The following is a 16,883-nucleotide window of genomic DNA, read 5'->3' as shown; positions in this document are numbered from 1 at the left end:
TCAGCGCCTCCCAGACCACCCCTACTTGCACCTCCCCATTGTCATTAGCCTCCAGGTATCTCTCTATACACTTCCGGACCCGCCCGCTCACCTCCTCGTCCGCCAGCAACCCCACCTCTAGGCGCCACAACGGGCGCTGGTCCCTCTCCTCCCCCATCTCGAGGTCCACCCAGTGCAGAGCATGATCAGAAATGGCTGTCGCCGAGTATTCCGTGTCCTCCACCCTCGGAATCAGCGCCCTACTCATGACAAAATAGTCAATCCGGGAGTAGGCCTTGTGAACATGGGCGAAGAATGAAAATTCCCTGGCCCCCGGCCTCACAAACCTCCACGGATCCACCCCTCCCATCTGGTCCATGAACCCCCTCAGCACCTTGGCCGCCGCCGGCCTCCTGCCCGTCCTAGACCTAGAGCGATCCAATGTCGGATCCAGCACTGTGTTGAAATCCCCCCCATTATCAGGCCCCCTGTCTCCAGGTCCGGAATCCGGCCCAGCATACGCCGCATGAACCCCGCATCGTCCCAATTCGGTGCGTATACATTGACCAACACCACCCGCTCCCCCTGCAACTTGCCACTTACCATCACATACCTACCGCCATTGTCTGCCACGATGCTCGACGCCTCGAACGACACTCTCTTCCCCACCAAGATCATCACCCCCCGATTTTTTGCATCCAAACCCGAATGAAACACCTGCCCCACCCACCCCTTTCTCAACCTTACCTGATCCACCACCCTCAGGTGCATCTCCTGAAGCATGGCCACATCCGCCTTCAGCCACTTCAGGTGCGCGAAGACCCGGGCCCACTTGACCGGCCCATTTAGCCCCCTTACATTCCAAGTTATCAGCCGGATCAGGGGGCTACTCACCCCCCCCCCCCCGCCGACTAGCCATATCCCTTCCTATGCCAGCCACTTACCCGTGCCCCCTCACGGCCCGTTACCCACAGCGGCAGACCCCCGCCCCAACCTCCTCTACCAACTCCAGCTCCCCCTTGGCCATTCCAGCAGCAACCCCCCCCCCCCCCCCCCCCCTCACCCCTGTCCCATCTAGGTCCCTCCCTAGCTGCATTGCTCCCCCCAATGCACTCCAGTAAGTCAGCTGACTCCTGCTGACTCCGGCCTCTCCCGCCGCTCCATCGACCCCTACCAGTGTGGAACTTCCCCCCCCCCCCCCCCCCGTCCACCAGCGGAATCTCGTCCATTCCACTCCCAGCGCGGGAGAGAAAGCCCGTGCTTCCCAGCTCCGGCCCCGCCCCTTCAGCCCTAAACGCGGGAAAAAATACCCGCGCTTCTCACTCGCCCGTCCCCGCCTCCCCTGGCGCAGCACCCTTTCCAGGCCCGGTCCCACTACCCCCAACTCAGGCCTCTTCCACCCCCCCCCGCGGGGCCCCATCTCCCCTACCGACCATCAACCCCCCAAGCAGCTTACCTACCCCCTCCCCCCACGACGGTCATGATGAAAACAATGCCCCATCAACCCCAAAAAACAAAGAACCCCCCTCGAACACAACCCAACAATCCCCAACCATCCCTCCACCGCGACCCCTCATCCCCAACCCTTAGTCTGAGTCCAGTTTTTCATCCTGAACAAAGGCCCACGCCTCCTCCGGGGACTCAAAATAGTGGTGTCGATCCTTATAGGCGACCCACAAATGCGCCGGCTGCAGCATACCGAACTTCACCCCCTTCCTGTGCAGCACTGCCTTCGCCCGGTTGTAACCGGCCCTCTTCATCGCCACCTCCGCACTCCAATCCTGGTAGATCCGGAACTCCGCTTCTCCCACCTGCTGCTCCGCTCCTTCTTGGCCCACCCTAACACACACCCTCGATCAGCAAACTGGTGGAACCGCATCAGCACCCCCCGGGGCGGCTCGCTGGTTTTGGGCCTCCTCGCCAGCACTCGGTGGGCCCCCTCCAGCTCCAAGGGCCCCTGGAAGGACCCCGCTCCCATCAACGAGTTCAGCACGGTGACCACGTAGGCCCCCACGTCCGATCCCTCCAGCCCCTCCAGGAGACCCAGGATCCGCAGGTTTTTCCACTTCGACCGGTTTTCCATCTCCTCGAACCTCGCCTGCCATTTCTTGTGCAGCGCCTCATGTGCCTCCACCTTCACCGCCAGGCCCATGATCTCGTCCTCGTTCTCCGAGACCTTCTGCCGGACCTCCTGGATCGCCGCCCCTTGGGCCGTCTGGGTCTCCAGCAGCTTATCGATTGAAGCCTTCATCGGCTCCAGCAGCTCTGCTTTTAGTTCCTTAAAACAGCGCTGAAGAAACTCCTGCTGCTCTTGCGCCCACTGCCTCCACGCTGCCTGGTCTCTGCCCGCCGCCATCTTGGTCCTCCTCCCTCGCACCTTTCTTTGCTTCAATACCACTTTTTTAAATCACCCCACTCCTGGTCCACTCCATCGGGGGAATGTTGCTATCCCCTTCCCACACCGGGAAACATCGAGCAAGCGCCGTTACGGGCCCTGAAAAGAGCCCAAAAGTCCGTTTTTAGCGGGAGCTGCCGAACGTGCGACTTAGCTCCGCATAGCCGCAACCGGAAGTCCCGTATGTGCAGGTTAGGTGGATTGGCCATGCTAAATTGCCCTTAGTGTCCAAAAAGGTTAGGTGGGGTTCCTGGGATAGGTGTCGGCTTAAATAGGGTGCTCTTTCCAAGGGCTGGTGCAGACTCAATGGGCCGAATGGCTTCCTTCTGCACTGTAAATTCTATGATAAATGTTAGCATTTATTGCAAGAGGAATCAAGTACAAAAGTAGGGAAATGTAGCTGGAGCTCAATTATTTTGTGCAGTTTTAATTTCCTTACTTAAGTTAGGATGCATAAGTAGTTCAGTCGAAGTTCACATGACTGTTTCCTGGGATGAAGGGATTATTTTATGAGAAAAGGTTGAGCAGATTGGGCCTATACCCATGGAATTTGGAAGAATGAGAGGTGATCTTATTGATACATTTACCAGCCTGAGGGGATATGATAGGGTGGGTTCTGAAAGCATGTTTCCCGCTGTGAGGGAATCTAGAACTGGGGGGTACTGTTTGAAAATTAGGAGTCTCCCAGTTAAGACAGAGATGAGGAAGAATGTTTTCTCTCAGTAGATCATTCAGCCTGCGTAATTCTCTTACACAGGAATCAGTGGAAACTGGGTCATTGAATATATTCCAGGTTGAGTGACATGGATTTTTGATCAACCAGTAAGTTAAGGGTTTGGAGGCAGACAGGAAAGTGGAATTAAGGCTACAATCAGATTAGCCATGACCTTATTGAAGGGCAGAGCTGGTTTGAGGGGCTGAATGGCCTTCTCCTGCCCCTAGCTCTTGTGCATTCTTGTGAGGCAGGGGTGAAATGAAGTGATGATATGGAGGTGATCATGGTGATGGAGTAGTTATGAGATCAGAAGCTCAACTCATGGTCAAGTCAGTCACCAAGGTCGTGAACAGGTTGGTTCAGCCTCGGGCAGTGCCATGCTTTAGCCAAAAGCTTTTGCCTCAGCAGCTTTGTTCAATTTAGAACGCAGGGGACAAGAGGCTGATTACTTAGGACTGAGATGAGGAGCAATTTCTTCACTCAAAGGCTTGTGAATCTTTGGAATTCTCCACCCTGGAGAGCGGTGGATTCTCCATCGTTGAATATATTGAAGGTTCAGAAAGCCAAACCGCGATTCTCCATTACCTTGATAGCAGCGTCAATTCGTACCGGAACGCACATACAGTGGACACCGTTTGCCTATCATTAGCGGGCCTAACCCGGTATTCTCTGGGGCCTCTACAATACTCCGCCTCTGATGGGCCGAGTTCCCGACGGCGAGGTTCATTTATGCTTTTAAAAATTGTGAAACCGCCTCCGTTGCTGCTGAAGGAGAGAGAGGGGGTTCAGAAAGTGTCCAACATCGCCATAGTTTGCTGACAGTTGTGCCGCTGGCCGGGGGCTTCTGCCAGGGCCGGGGGGAGTAGCGGGGGGCGGCCAGGAGGTGGGCTGTGGGGTTGGGGTGGACGGAAACGGAACACCATTGCTGCAGCCGGCGTGGCGGCCATGCAGCTGCACACTGACAGCTCACTGTGAACATAGGGCCACGGGCCGTATCAGTGTCCCTCCCGCATTCCATCCCCCCATGTGCTCTCTGGCCCCAGCCAATCTATCAGCCGTAAGGGTTGCAGCACAACCAGTGCCATCTTGTCAGCTGGGAAGGTCAGTGTGGGGAGTGTAATGTGTATATTTAGCTGCAGCTTGTCAGCCTCTCGAGAGTCAATCACAGACCCGACGAATCCAGCACCGTTTCTCATTGGAATCGATTGTGTTCCACATGGCGCCATGCCCTTTAACAGTAGTGGAATCGGTCCAGGTGTGCCGCTGATTTTAGTGTCGTGAAAGTCCACGAATTCTGGGTTGGCATCACACTTCGTCTCAGAAATGGAGAATCCCGCCCTATGTCTCTCAGCTGAGCTTATTGAAAGATGTTACAGGTTGAGTTTGCAGTTACATCGCCATCTTGTGTAGCCAGAAGTAATAACAGGTATTACTGTGCCGTAGCAGCAAACAATAACTCAAAATGCTAGAAACCCTCAGAAGGTCCAGCACTATTATTGATTTGAAACTCTAAATGCGCCTGATTGTAATTCTGTACGAGTGAATGGGTTTTGAGTGAAAATCTCACTCATTAACTCGGTTTCTTGCTCCGCAGGTGGCCCTCAGGCTGCAAGCTTCCAACATTTTCTGATTTACTTGTGATGTCCAGCATCCAGTGTTTTGCTTTAGTATTACCATTCCAGTGTTACCCAGTGATTTCAGTGTATTGTGGGAATGATGGTAGTATTATCAACTCAAGGATTTTAATGTGTTACAGATATGAGTTTAATGACATTTTAATGTCAAGGTAATACTTCAATGCTTTTTTCAGATGTGGAAGGTGTGTTGTGAGTGTTGGTCTGTTATGCAGTAATTGGATTTGAAGGATTAACTTCTACTGCTACAGTAAAAGTATAATTGCATTTTATTGTTAAAAAGATTATCCTAATTTTCTTTTTCACTTTTCAGGGTCCTGCTGTCATCTCTCTAACATGGGGAGTGTTTTACTTTAAAGAGATAAAGGTCAGTTCATATGAATTTTGAAGATAGGTTGAGAAGTCATGAATTGTTCAGTCTACAATAACCAGGAACTGGAACTATAGCGGCGAAAGGGTTATCACAGCATTACAGAAAAGTGGGCTGCAGGTTTAATCATCTCCAACATCATGTACAAGCTCAGCCAGACTGCCCCAGGTGAGCAGCAGTTCAAGGCTGCACTGTGGTGGCTCGAGACATACACAGGAGGCTTCCGGCAGTTACCAAAGGGGTTTATTGGTGGAAGGCAAAGGCAGTTAAATAACAAGCACAGGGCACAATATAACACATCTGAACATTTCAGCTCAGGGTCCACACTGCCAAGGCTCCTGCTCCCAGGGCCCTGCTCACACTCCCTATTGGCCGGGCTTCACATGTTCCCACATGACTGGCCCTGAGCCAGTAACATGGTCCATCAAGCCCGCCCCCTTAAAGGGGCTGCGCTACCACACATTATTTTGAGCACTATGGCTTGAAATCAAACCTCTGTCTCAGAACAGACTATAGAGAAATTATTTTTTTTTTAAATGACATATCACTCTTAAAAAAAATTGTTACAGACCGTATCTGCACTTCATAACCTTGTATAATTCAAAAGCAAATAAGTGATGAAAAAACTGTACAGAACTTTAGTTAGACCACAAGGTGAGCCCATTTCTGGGCTCTATGAGACACTGGAGAAGGTGCAAAATAGAGACACTGGAGAAGGTGCAAAATAATTTATCGAGATGATACCAGAACTATTGGCAACAATTGAAGAGGCTTGAGTTTGTTCCTCTGGAAAATAGAAAACTGACTTGATAAACTTTAAAATTTTTATAGAGCTTAATTTTGAAAGGGTTTTCATTCGTAGGGGAGTCCAAAGCTAAGAGCCATAAATATAAGACAGTCATTAATGAACCCAGTCAGGAATTCAGGAGAAATTTCATAACTTTCGGCTGTGGTGCAAATGTGGAACTCAACTGCTACATGAACAAGTCAGACATAGAACATACAGTGCAGAAGGAGGCCATTCGGCCCATCGAGTCTGCACCATCGAGATACTAAATGAATATTTTTCGTCAGTATTCACTCAGGAAAAAGATAATGTTGTGGAGGAGAATGCTGAGCCCCAGGCTAATAGAATAGATGGCATTGAGGTAAGTAGGGAAGAGGTGTTGGCAATTCTGGACAGGCTGAAAATAGATAAGTCCCCGGGACCTGATGGGATTTATCCTAGGATTCTCTGGGAGGCCAGGGAAGAGATTGCTGGACCTTTGGCTTTGATTTTTATGTCATCATTGGCTACAGGAATAGTGCCAGAGGACTGGAGGACAGCAAATGTGGTCCCTTTGTTCAAAAAGGGGAGCAGAGACAACCCCGGCAACTATAGACCGGTGAGCCTCACGTCTGTAGTGGGTAAAGTCTTGGAGGGGATTATAAGAGACAAGATTTATAATCATCTAGATAGGAATAATATGATCAGGGATAGTCAGCATGGCTTTGTGAAGGGTAGGTCATGCCTCACAAACCTTATTGAGTTCTTTGAGAAGGTGACTGAACAGGTAGACGAGGGTAGAGCAGTTGATGTGGTGTATATGGATTTCAGCAAAGCGTTTGATAAGGTTCCCCACGGTAGGCTATACGGAGGCTGGGGATTGAGGGTGATTTAGAGATGTGGATCAGAAATTGGCTAGCTGAAAGAAGACAGAGGGTGGTGGTTGATGGGAAATGTTCAGAATGGAGTACAGTCACAAGTGGAGTACCACAAGGATCTGTTCTGGGGCCGTTGCTGTTTGTCATTTTTATCAATGACCTAGAGGAAGGCGCAGAAGGGTGGGTGAGTAAATTTGCAGACGATACTAAAGTCGGTGGTGTTGTCGATAGTGTGGAAGGATGTAGCAGGTTACAGAGGGATATAGATAAGCTGCAGAGCTGGGCTGAGAGGTGGCAAATGGAGTTTAATGTAGAGAAGTGTGAGGTGATTCACTTTGGAAGGAATAACAGGAATGCGGAATATTTGGCTAATGGTAAAGTTCTTGAAAGTGTGGATGAGCAGAGGGATCTAGGTGTCCATGTACATAGATCCCTGAAAGTTGCCACCCAGGTTGATAGGGTTGTGAAGAAGGCCTATGGAGTGTTGGCCTTTATTGGTAGAGGGATTGAGTTCCGGAGTCGGGAGGTCATGTTGCAGCTGTACAGAACTCTGGTACGGCCGCATTTGGAGTATTGCGTACAGTTCTGGTCACCGCATTATAGGAAGGACGTGGAGGCTTTGGAGCGGTTGCAGAGGAGATTTACCAGGATGTTGCCTGGTATGGACGGAAAATCTTATGAGGAAAGGCTGATGGACTTGAGGTTGTTTTCGTTGGAGAGAAGAAGGTTAAGAGGAGACTTAATAGAGGCATACAAAATGATCAGGGGGTTGGATAGGGTGGACAGTGAGAGCCTTCTCCCGCGGATGGATATGGCTGGCACGAGGGGACATAACTTTAAACTGAGGGGTAATAGATATAGGACAGATGTCAGAGGTAGGTTCTTTACGCAAAGAGTAGCGAGGCCGTGGAATGCCCTACCTGCTACAGTAGTGAACTCGCCAACATTGAGGGCATTTAAAAGTTTATTGGATAAACATATGGATGATAATGGCATAGTGTAGGTTAGATGGCTTTTGTTTCGGTGCAACATCGTGGGCCGAAGGGCCTGTACTGCGCTGTATTGTTCTATGTTCTATGACCCACTTAAGCCCTCACTTCCACCGTATCCCCGTAACCCAATAACCCCACCTAACCTTTTTGGACACTAAAGGCAATTTAGCATGGTGAATCCACCCAACCTGCATGTCTTTGGACCGTGGGAGGAAACCGGAGCACCCGGAGGAAACCCATGCAGACACAGGGAGAACGCGCAGACTCCGCAGAGACAGCGACCCAAGCTGGGAATCGAACCTGGCAGCCATATCCCACCTACCCAACCATTTAACGAATAGCACAGATCCATTTAAGGAGGAACTATATAATTACTTGTGGGCGAAGGAACAGGAGGGTATGTTGAGGATAATCATAGAAGCATAGAATCTACAGTGCAGAGGAGGCCATTCGGCCCATCGAGTCTGCACCGGCTCTTGGAAAGAGCACCCTACTTAAGTCCACACTATCCCCGTAACCCAGCAACCCCATCTGACCTAAGGGGCAATTTAGCATGGCCAATCCACCTAACCTGCACATAAGGTGAGATAAAGTCGGATGGGAGGTGTGCCATATAAGCACTACTTGGAGCAATTGGGCTGAATGGTCCTTCCACTGTTAGAAAACTCAATATAATTCTATTCAATGTGATAATTGTATACAATGGTGTCTGACACCTTCCACAGCACAATAATATGCCAAATGATATTGATCAGTGCTGCCCAGTTCATGTGAATATTATGCAGTCATGTTACTTGAGTATTTGTTTTCAAAAGTTATATTTTTCAGAAAACTACTGTAATTGGACCCAAAACAACTCTCTCCTCTGGAACATAAGCTTTCAAAATAATTTACAGCTTACTCATATAATTATATCATATCACTGAAAGATACAGTGAAAATAATACTCTGTAAATTCGACAAGACCATTCCATTTACCCATCACTTATGGGGTCTGCTGCAGACTGAGTGGAAATCCAAATTAATGCTCTCTGCTCCTCCTGGTGTTGGGTCTTCATAAACTGCTGGCAGCTATTTGACTTTGATGATACATTGTAGTTATGCGCACATGAATGTATTGACAATAATGGCAATGTTGTAACAGAATTACAATGCAGATTATGGATTATCATGGCAGGTAAGAGAAGGCACTAAATTGACTGAGCTGCTTAAGAATTATAACATTTACAGAGGGGAAATTGAGAAATGGGCTTTTGGATGTTTTATGTGACTCAATCTAGATTGTTAAAAGAAAATTAAGGGTCTTGTATAGAATGAGTTTGGACAGCCCCATTTGAACGGATTGGTTATTTCTGGGATGTGGCCTAATAACTGAAAGCTATTCAGTTAAGCCCATTTTTAAAGAAAATTATTATAATTGGCTTCAAGTAATTTTCTCCATCATGAGATGATCAAGGCTCAGTCAAGTGTCTTTGGTTCCTGCCTCAGTACCAAAATGACTCTGATCAATGTCACAAGTGATTGTCTATGTTATTATGATTAAGGTAAACTATCGTTCATCATTCTTCACAACTTGTCTGCAGCCTTTGAGATGCTTGACCACACCATCCTCCTCCAACACCTGCACCGTTATTAGCTGGGTGAGATGGCCCTGGCCCATCTTTATTCTTAACTATCCAACTGTAGCCATAGAATTACCTGCAATGGCGTCTCATGTTGCTCCAACACCCATTGCCTCTGGTGTCTCACAAGGATCTCACCTTGGCCCCGTCCTTTTTCTCATCAACATGTTGTTTCTCAGCTATATTATCTAAAATGGGCCAGAACACACGTGTACATTGATGAAATCCAACTCTACCTCATCACCATCCTTCTCAACTCCTGCATTGACTCAGATTTGTCAGGCTGCTTGTTTGACACCCTCCACTGGATGAACAGAAATTTGCTCGAACTAAAAAAGCAGTTTTTCAGCTCACAGCTTCCAGGAAGCTAACCAAAACTGACTGCTACAGACCTGGCTGCTCCCATTACTTATATCATTACTTGATATAATGAGTGGAATATTTATCTTTATTCCACTCAAACCCCATGATCTACTTAAGTTTAAACACAATGTCCCTAATGATCTACTCCCCAGGAATCTCCAGAAATTACAACAAAATCCCATTAGGCCTCTCCTTGTAAACACATGCATGACTTGAAAGAAAAATGGCCTCACTTTTAGGACATCGTAATTGCACATATTATAGCCACATAATCTTGTCTTTTAAACCAGGATTTTACAAACTATTACTGCAGCAGGTATATACTCACCCTAACAATTCAGCTGTCCAAGAGAGGGCAATTGCAGTAGCACATTGTACATTTCAGTAAACCAACATACCGTGTCAAGCATTTGCTGTTTGATCTTTCTTGGTTTCCCTTAATTTCGGAATGTTTCGGACATACTCCAGTTCATAGTGGATGCATGGTCAATTTACTGGATTACTCTATGATACTAAATCAAATGAAAATTCTTGCATAATGCGCCCAAAAATTACCTTTTATTTTTTTACAGAGTGAGTAACTGCATGAAATAGTCCGTCATTTTACTAGGCCGAAAAAGCACAACCAATCACGTCTACTTAACAGGAGCTATGCTTCGGACATATTTACAAAATATACTACTTGTGAAGCTGTGCTGGATAGATACACATTTAATGGAATGAATGATTTAACATTTAACCATGCAAACTCTCCTCCACTACCAGAACTTTAAGAAAAGCAATTTAAAAAATATATTCATCTGTTTGGTGTAATTGCCTACCAATCACTAAATTCTCAGTAATTTAATCCGATGCATTGCTTAATTAAGATTTATTTTCTCCTTTTTAAAATAAAACCTATTCTGCCTCACAGGGTTTACAGAATTTCATAATACTGGCTGCTGTGCTTGCTGTCGCTCTTACTGGAACAATACTCATAGGCTTATCCAAAATAGAGGGAATCGCCTGATGCATATTGTGGAACAAAATAACAGAGTACCTACCATTTCTCAGAAGGAACAATAACCCTTCCGTATTGTACCTGATAAAAATTATAATAAATATTTGATTAGATCTTTATGTGCAATAGTATGTCATACTTCCAATTTGAGACGATCATAACATGGCGTCTCATACAGTTGAAGGACATTGATTTATTGATTACATAAAGTTTATTGGGTTAGAATGAAGTGAATTGTAAGCCAGTAATCTGGTAGCAAAGTATTGGTGTTATAATGGCGAGAGTTGTTCTCAGTTTGTTATCTGGGCTCCGATCCATGTTGCCCATGCATTTCCTTTCTAAATTAATATTTTTTGAGAGTTGTACTGTAGACAAATGAAAGGGGGCAATTTGAGTCTCAGCAGGATAGCAAACAATGACAGGAATTTGCTTACTATTAATATAGTGTACAAGAAATACCCCAAGTGCCCTTCTCTTTATGCCCTATTTAGCCTTTTTTGGGCTATCATTTTGGCTCCAATTTTGTGGGTTAAAACAATGGTGAAACTGATTACATAAGCCTCAAATACTCTGTGAAACTCTGTGCGGAGTCTGCCCATTCTCCCTGTGTATGCGTGGGTTTCCTCCGGGTACTCCGGTTTCCCCCCACAGTCCAAAGATGTGCAGGTTAGGTGGATTGGCCATGCTAAATTGCCCATTCGTGTCCAAAATTGCCCGTAGTGTTGGGAGGGGTTACTGGATTATGGGGATAGGTGGAGGTGTGGACCTTGGGTCGGGTGCTCTGTCAAAGAGCCGGTGCAGACTCGATGGGCCGAATGGCCTCCTTCTACACTGTAAATGTTATGACACTGAAGACAATATCTGACATCTGCACACGTGCAGAACCCAGAAAACGCTGCTGGTCATTTCCCACATCTCGCATGATGTTCCATTGAAGTCCCTGCAGATGGAAATGATCCAGAAATCACAGATTTGGTGTGAACCTTTACTTCTAATGCTATAAACCCTATGCTTGATTGAGGTATGGCTACGCTTTTAATGATGTGCTAAATCATAATGACTGAGGAACTTCTCTGGCCCTGAAAATCTAATCTTACATTTGTGCATTGCCAAATTTCTATATCATGATTAAAAAAAATTCAACTTAAATTCATTTTTAAATTTATGATATTTCACGTTTCCACCTCAATCCCATGTGTATTTCCCAATCATTATTTTGCTCCCTGTAAAATAATTAGAAGTGAAAGGAAATTAGTGCCTCCTATTTCCTGAGACTCCTTTAAAATGATTGCCTGTTCAGACTGTTTGATGATATCATTGCTGCTGGGTACTGGCGATCCCTGGTGCCAAAACGAGGGTAGCATTGAGAAAGGTGAAATTCATATCAGTGATTGCTGGATTGTTTCCGGGCAGCTTTCTTCGAGATCATGGTAAAACCACTAAATCAGGCCCTTTTGTAGTAATTCATTTCCTTCATTCCATTAGTCTTAAGCTAAGAGAGGGGCCACCGTAAATGAGATGGTATTAGCAGGTGAAAGGAAACAGTCACAAAAATAGAGCAGAGAGAATAACGGACACAAGATGACATTCAATAAAATTCAAAAGGGTGCTTCTAGCTAGCTATTAGGTTCAGGAGATTCCCATACATAGACTAGCAGTCCCCTAAAATATTGAATATTCTAACATTAACCAATCGCTGATAATATCAGATTATAAACACTACTGGATGAGGTCAAAGTGTTAATCAATTGCTGTTGAATTAGAATCTTAATCAGGAACTGATAGAATCTTGAGGGAAAACAGCTGAGATTAATTAGACAAATCATAGGAGACTTATCACAGGACCATGCACCACTCAATCTTGCACAACCTGGTGCTTTAGGCATTAATTTATTGATACAAGACAGATGCAAAAGGTTTAATAGGTGGACCAACATTCCCATTTAATGATGGTTAGTAAGAGACAGTGCAAATGCAAATTAATAACTAGGCCAAAGTAATGTCAAATGGTATTAAAAGGATAATTAGATGCTTTTATCACAGCAAATGAAGAGATAACAGAGCTACAGGGGATAAATAGTATTAGTGAATGTTTTATTTATGAAATGCAATGTCACCAATCAGAAGTGATGGTCTGTCTTCAACATGCAAGGTTTTACTGGAGAATATTCTTATTCAGAAATAATGCATTTAGATTGTAAGGTGAAACACCAGGGAATCATTAGAGCAAGTTTGATAGTTATATGGTAAATTGTTGTGTAGAAATGAAAATGTAAATAAAGATTACTTGAACATTTGATTATGCTGGAGTGTATTTATGTCATGGCTGTTCAAAGAAATGTTAACCCCTCCACATTGTTTAACATAAACAGTGAAGTGCAGTAGAACATTCTAGAATAGCTATACTCCTTTGAGTGAAGCAACAAGACACAATTAAATATCTATCACCATCATGAAGTATTTGCCTTGGTCATTTGGACCAGTATGCATAATTCCTGATGTAAAAGTAAAGCCAATAAATCAATATGGTTAGTCACACACAATTTAATTGAGACCTAAATACTGCAGGACAATAGTTATTCTTCTCTGAGGAGCTTACCTCAATCATCACCAGTGTGGCTCCTATGACCACAGGCATGATTTAACGAAAAGGGAGTCCTGCTTTGGATGTGAATAGCGTGGTGTTTCTCGGATACACCCCAGCGCCAAGAACGACCCCCACTGTCAAACGGGACTTTTTTTGGAGTTCTGTGGGGGAAAGCCTTGACAAGGCTGCACTTACATTCCCTGCACTGATGAGCTGAGCTCGTTTTTAAATGCCCATTTTTAAATGTCTCCCAGATCTCCTGACCCTTCGCTGTGGCCTCCGGACACCCCAACTTACCGATTAGGGGTACTCAAGCCCCCCATCACCCTACCTCATAAAGCAGGGCACCCCTGTGCCCAATCCCCGGTATGGGCAGCCTGGTAGTACCCCTACCAGTGACACCTGGGCATCCTGGCAGTCCCAGGCTGGTAGTGCCAAGGTGCCCAGGTGGCATCAGGGGTGCTAGGGTACCACCGTGCCCAGAGCCCGACTACCCAGAGGCCTCAGGTCACTCGAACATCTGGGAGAGGCCTCTCACGAGATTTAAGGGCCTCGACGCGCCACCGAGTCGGGCTCAACGATCGCACCCTACATTTGAATGTCAGATCACATACAAACTATAAATGGGGGATATCTGTAGGTGTGCATTTCTGAAGATTAGCACCCTTCAGAAGTGATGTAATAGACCATGTATTGTAAACCAAAGCTTAGATAATGGCACTGCATACCAGGGGGCCGGGAGTCCAAGTATGACAATGGAAAGATTCCTGGAAACTGGGAGAAATTGAGATTTGGTTGCATGCATGACCAGCGTGGTTATGATGGCTGATTAATTCGACCACTTGACCTCTTTTGTTGTTATGATTTCTGCAATTATCACCCATCAATAAAAATCAATGAGAAAGCACACCAAGTCCAGATTTATTTGAAGTTCTGGAATTTCCATTTGGTCGGGCCATCATAAACAAAACCTCTAAATGTGGCCTGGCAGTTCGATGGGTCTCACTGCATAAAAGCCTTAATGACCAGACCACCTATCGCTGACCCTCCACCAACCGCCCCCCCCCCCCCCACAACAGTATAAATCTAACCCATTTCCAGTTCCTTCCAGCTTTGAGAAAGGGTCATCCAGACTCAAAACGTTAGCTCCCTTCTCTCTCCACAGGTGGTGTCAGATCTGCTGCGATTACCGAGTATTTTCTGATTTTTGTTTCAGATTCCAGCATCCGCAGTAATTTGCTTCTATCTAAATGATCAGAATTGTCCACTTCCAAATGTTCCAACTGCAGTTATTGAAGAAGCAAGTGGATTTAAATAATTCCAACGTACAAGTTTGAAGACTTTCTTTTCTTTTGCTTTAAATGGATTACATGCAGACAAGTAATACTAATTGGCCACAACTTTAGGATTTAGCAGAAGGGCATATTTGTGCTGAATTGCTCAAGTTTCAGTCTGTCTGGTGAGAACTTTCCCTTTTTCCTCTCTCCTACATTTAGAAACCCCATAAAAAATAAGCCTTGTTGAATGAAGTGTAGCTGGGTATTAATGGTGATTTGAGTAATAACTACTGCGAAACAACTGAGCTGGCCCTGAAAAAAGTAAAATGGTGGTTAATATCTCCATTATGAATATTGACTAGATTTTTTAAAATTACAATTTAAAAAAAGGCTTTTTCATGGCATGACAGCTTCTGTCTTTACTTCATGTATATATTCTAATCCTTACTCTGCTCTCTGTTAAATTAAGTGATATGTCCCTGCTTTTCAATTTCTTTAATTGAATGCAACAATGCACATCACCCCTTTCCTCTGGCTCCTCTGGAACCCATCACCCCATCTAACAAAAACCCACATATTTGTTGAAACGATCTTCTTGAACACCACTTACCATTCTATGGTGACCTATTGAACCCACCTGACATCTTGGTGCCCCATATGGAGCAACCTTCCTGAGCAGACATCCTTTCGACAAGGATTGGGAAACACAGGAAGTTACTTACAATTTCCTTGTGACATACTATATCTGTTGAATGACAGACTTTGAATGGTCCTTGCTAATTCGGTTCAGGATCAGTCAAGGCCACTGTGCACCAAACCTCCACCACTAGGGCCTCAGTACAAACCCGTATGCACTTGCGGAGAGACACAAACAACGCCGCACATTACTGAGGAATGTACCCTCTTTAGACCAAGTGGTGGACTAATCACCTTAAACTCAGCAAATAAGAAGGCTATCACTTGGCTTTGGGGTCTTCCATTCGCTAAATTTCCTGGTTGGCTCTCTGGGAGAATTCTTTAATGTGTTGTGTTTGGATGGCTTGACAATATCGTTGCACCTCAATGCTGGGAATCCCCAATACAAAAACACTACAATCAGTTATATATAAAAAGAGAGTTAAAATTCTCACAGCATGGATCACTATATGTCTCGGTAAGGAAAAGCTCTTTACCAACAGTGCAATATATGGGTCATTGTTAGTATGTAATATGCTGCAAGTTCAACCTGACTGTGGCCAGAAAAAGTGTGACATGAGGGATTGAGTAACATTGGTGAGGATTCTCCATCGTCCATCACTGTTCTTGCTATGATTGACAGTCCTTTACCACATCAAAGGCAGCTAAGTGCATCCTGCTCTGAGAAAGAGGAACTCAAGTACATAGTTGCTTTTGATGTGTTGGGGGCTGTCAATTACAGCAAAAATGTTTATAAACATTGTGGCTAGCACCAAAGCAGGGGAATTCAAGTGTGATGGGAAAGATCAATGGACAATCCACCAAGCAGCTGTCTCGGGAGTAATAAAACTGTCAATCACTAGCTAATGATATGTATTGGTGTGTGAAATTGAATTGAAGATTTGCATTTCAAAGACTGTCAAGGGATTTCAAGCCCTTTGAAGTGTACTGGGCTTTCGAAGAAGCCTCTGACACTTGGAATAGCGGCTGCTTTGAACACGTTTTTCTGAGGGAGCAGATGTTAGGAAAGGATAAGTGAAAATGCAGTGATTTTTCAACTTACTGCCTGGACTGCTCTACAGCTTTCAAGCTGGGGTCTCTGATGGGGGTCGGGTCACTGTCACGCATGTGTGCTGTTGGGGAGGGGGGGGGGAGAAAGAAAGAGTGGGCAGCCAACGACCGTACCTTGGTATCAGGTCGTCCGCTCAAACTGGTGGCCTGATACCAGGATTCCTGCAAGCTCTCCTCCATGCATAAATTTGTATGGAGAAGGGAGTGAATCACTCTTGGGCGCTGCTCCTGGTGTCAGCGGAGAGCAGGAGTGATTCTACTCCGGTGGGAGCATTCAGTCTCCAGAATGGAGAATCCAGCCTGTTGTCTCCATTCAACAGCAATGGAACTAAACAGGCATTTCTTTCTTCAGGTAGTCTCTGCAAATGGAAATAGGTGGTTACTTGATTTTATTACAGCTTTGCTAGAGTTGGGTCTGGTTCCAGGAGCATTTCTGCAACTTAAATGCATGCAACTGGTAGAGCAGAACAGAAATGCAGCACTTCTCGTAGAATGGTCCATGTTTAAACTCTGACTAAAGAACTTAAAAACAACTAGTGTGCATTACTAATTTCAGAAA

General features: G+C 45.5%; 1 protein-coding gene across 8 annotated transcripts in view; it reads left to right on the top strand.

Moving 5' to 3' along the window:
• The window catches only part of LOC140408705 (transmembrane protein 144-like), a 164,526-nt gene extending 151,515 nt beyond the window's left edge, over positions 1–13,011 (top strand). For 7 of the 8 annotated variants that reach the window (XM_072496287.1, XM_072496286.1, XM_072496292.1 and 4 more), the window contains 2 exons: positions 5,037–5,090; positions 10,628–13,011. In XM_072496287.1, the coding sequence (XP_072352388.1) occupies positions 5,037–5,090; positions 10,628–10,723 (150 nt within the window). In that variant the 3' untranslated portion in view covers positions 10,724–13,011. Of the gene's footprint in view, positions 1–5,036; positions 5,091–9,273; positions 9,318–10,627 lie in introns of those variants that run through there. The other variant, XM_072496291.1, reaches the window with a different exon arrangement.
• The last annotated feature ends 3,872 nt before the right edge of the window (positions 13,012–16,883 follow it).

This window comes from Scyliorhinus torazame, chromosome 3, assembly GCF_047496885.1.
Source record: "Scyliorhinus torazame isolate Kashiwa2021f chromosome 3, sScyTor2.1, whole genome shotgun sequence".
Taxonomy (NCBI): domain Eukaryota; kingdom Metazoa; phylum Chordata; class Chondrichthyes; order Carcharhiniformes; family Scyliorhinidae; genus Scyliorhinus; species Scyliorhinus torazame.
Note: the sequence above shows the minus strand (reverse complement) of the source record. Positions and strands in the feature narration are given on the sequence as shown.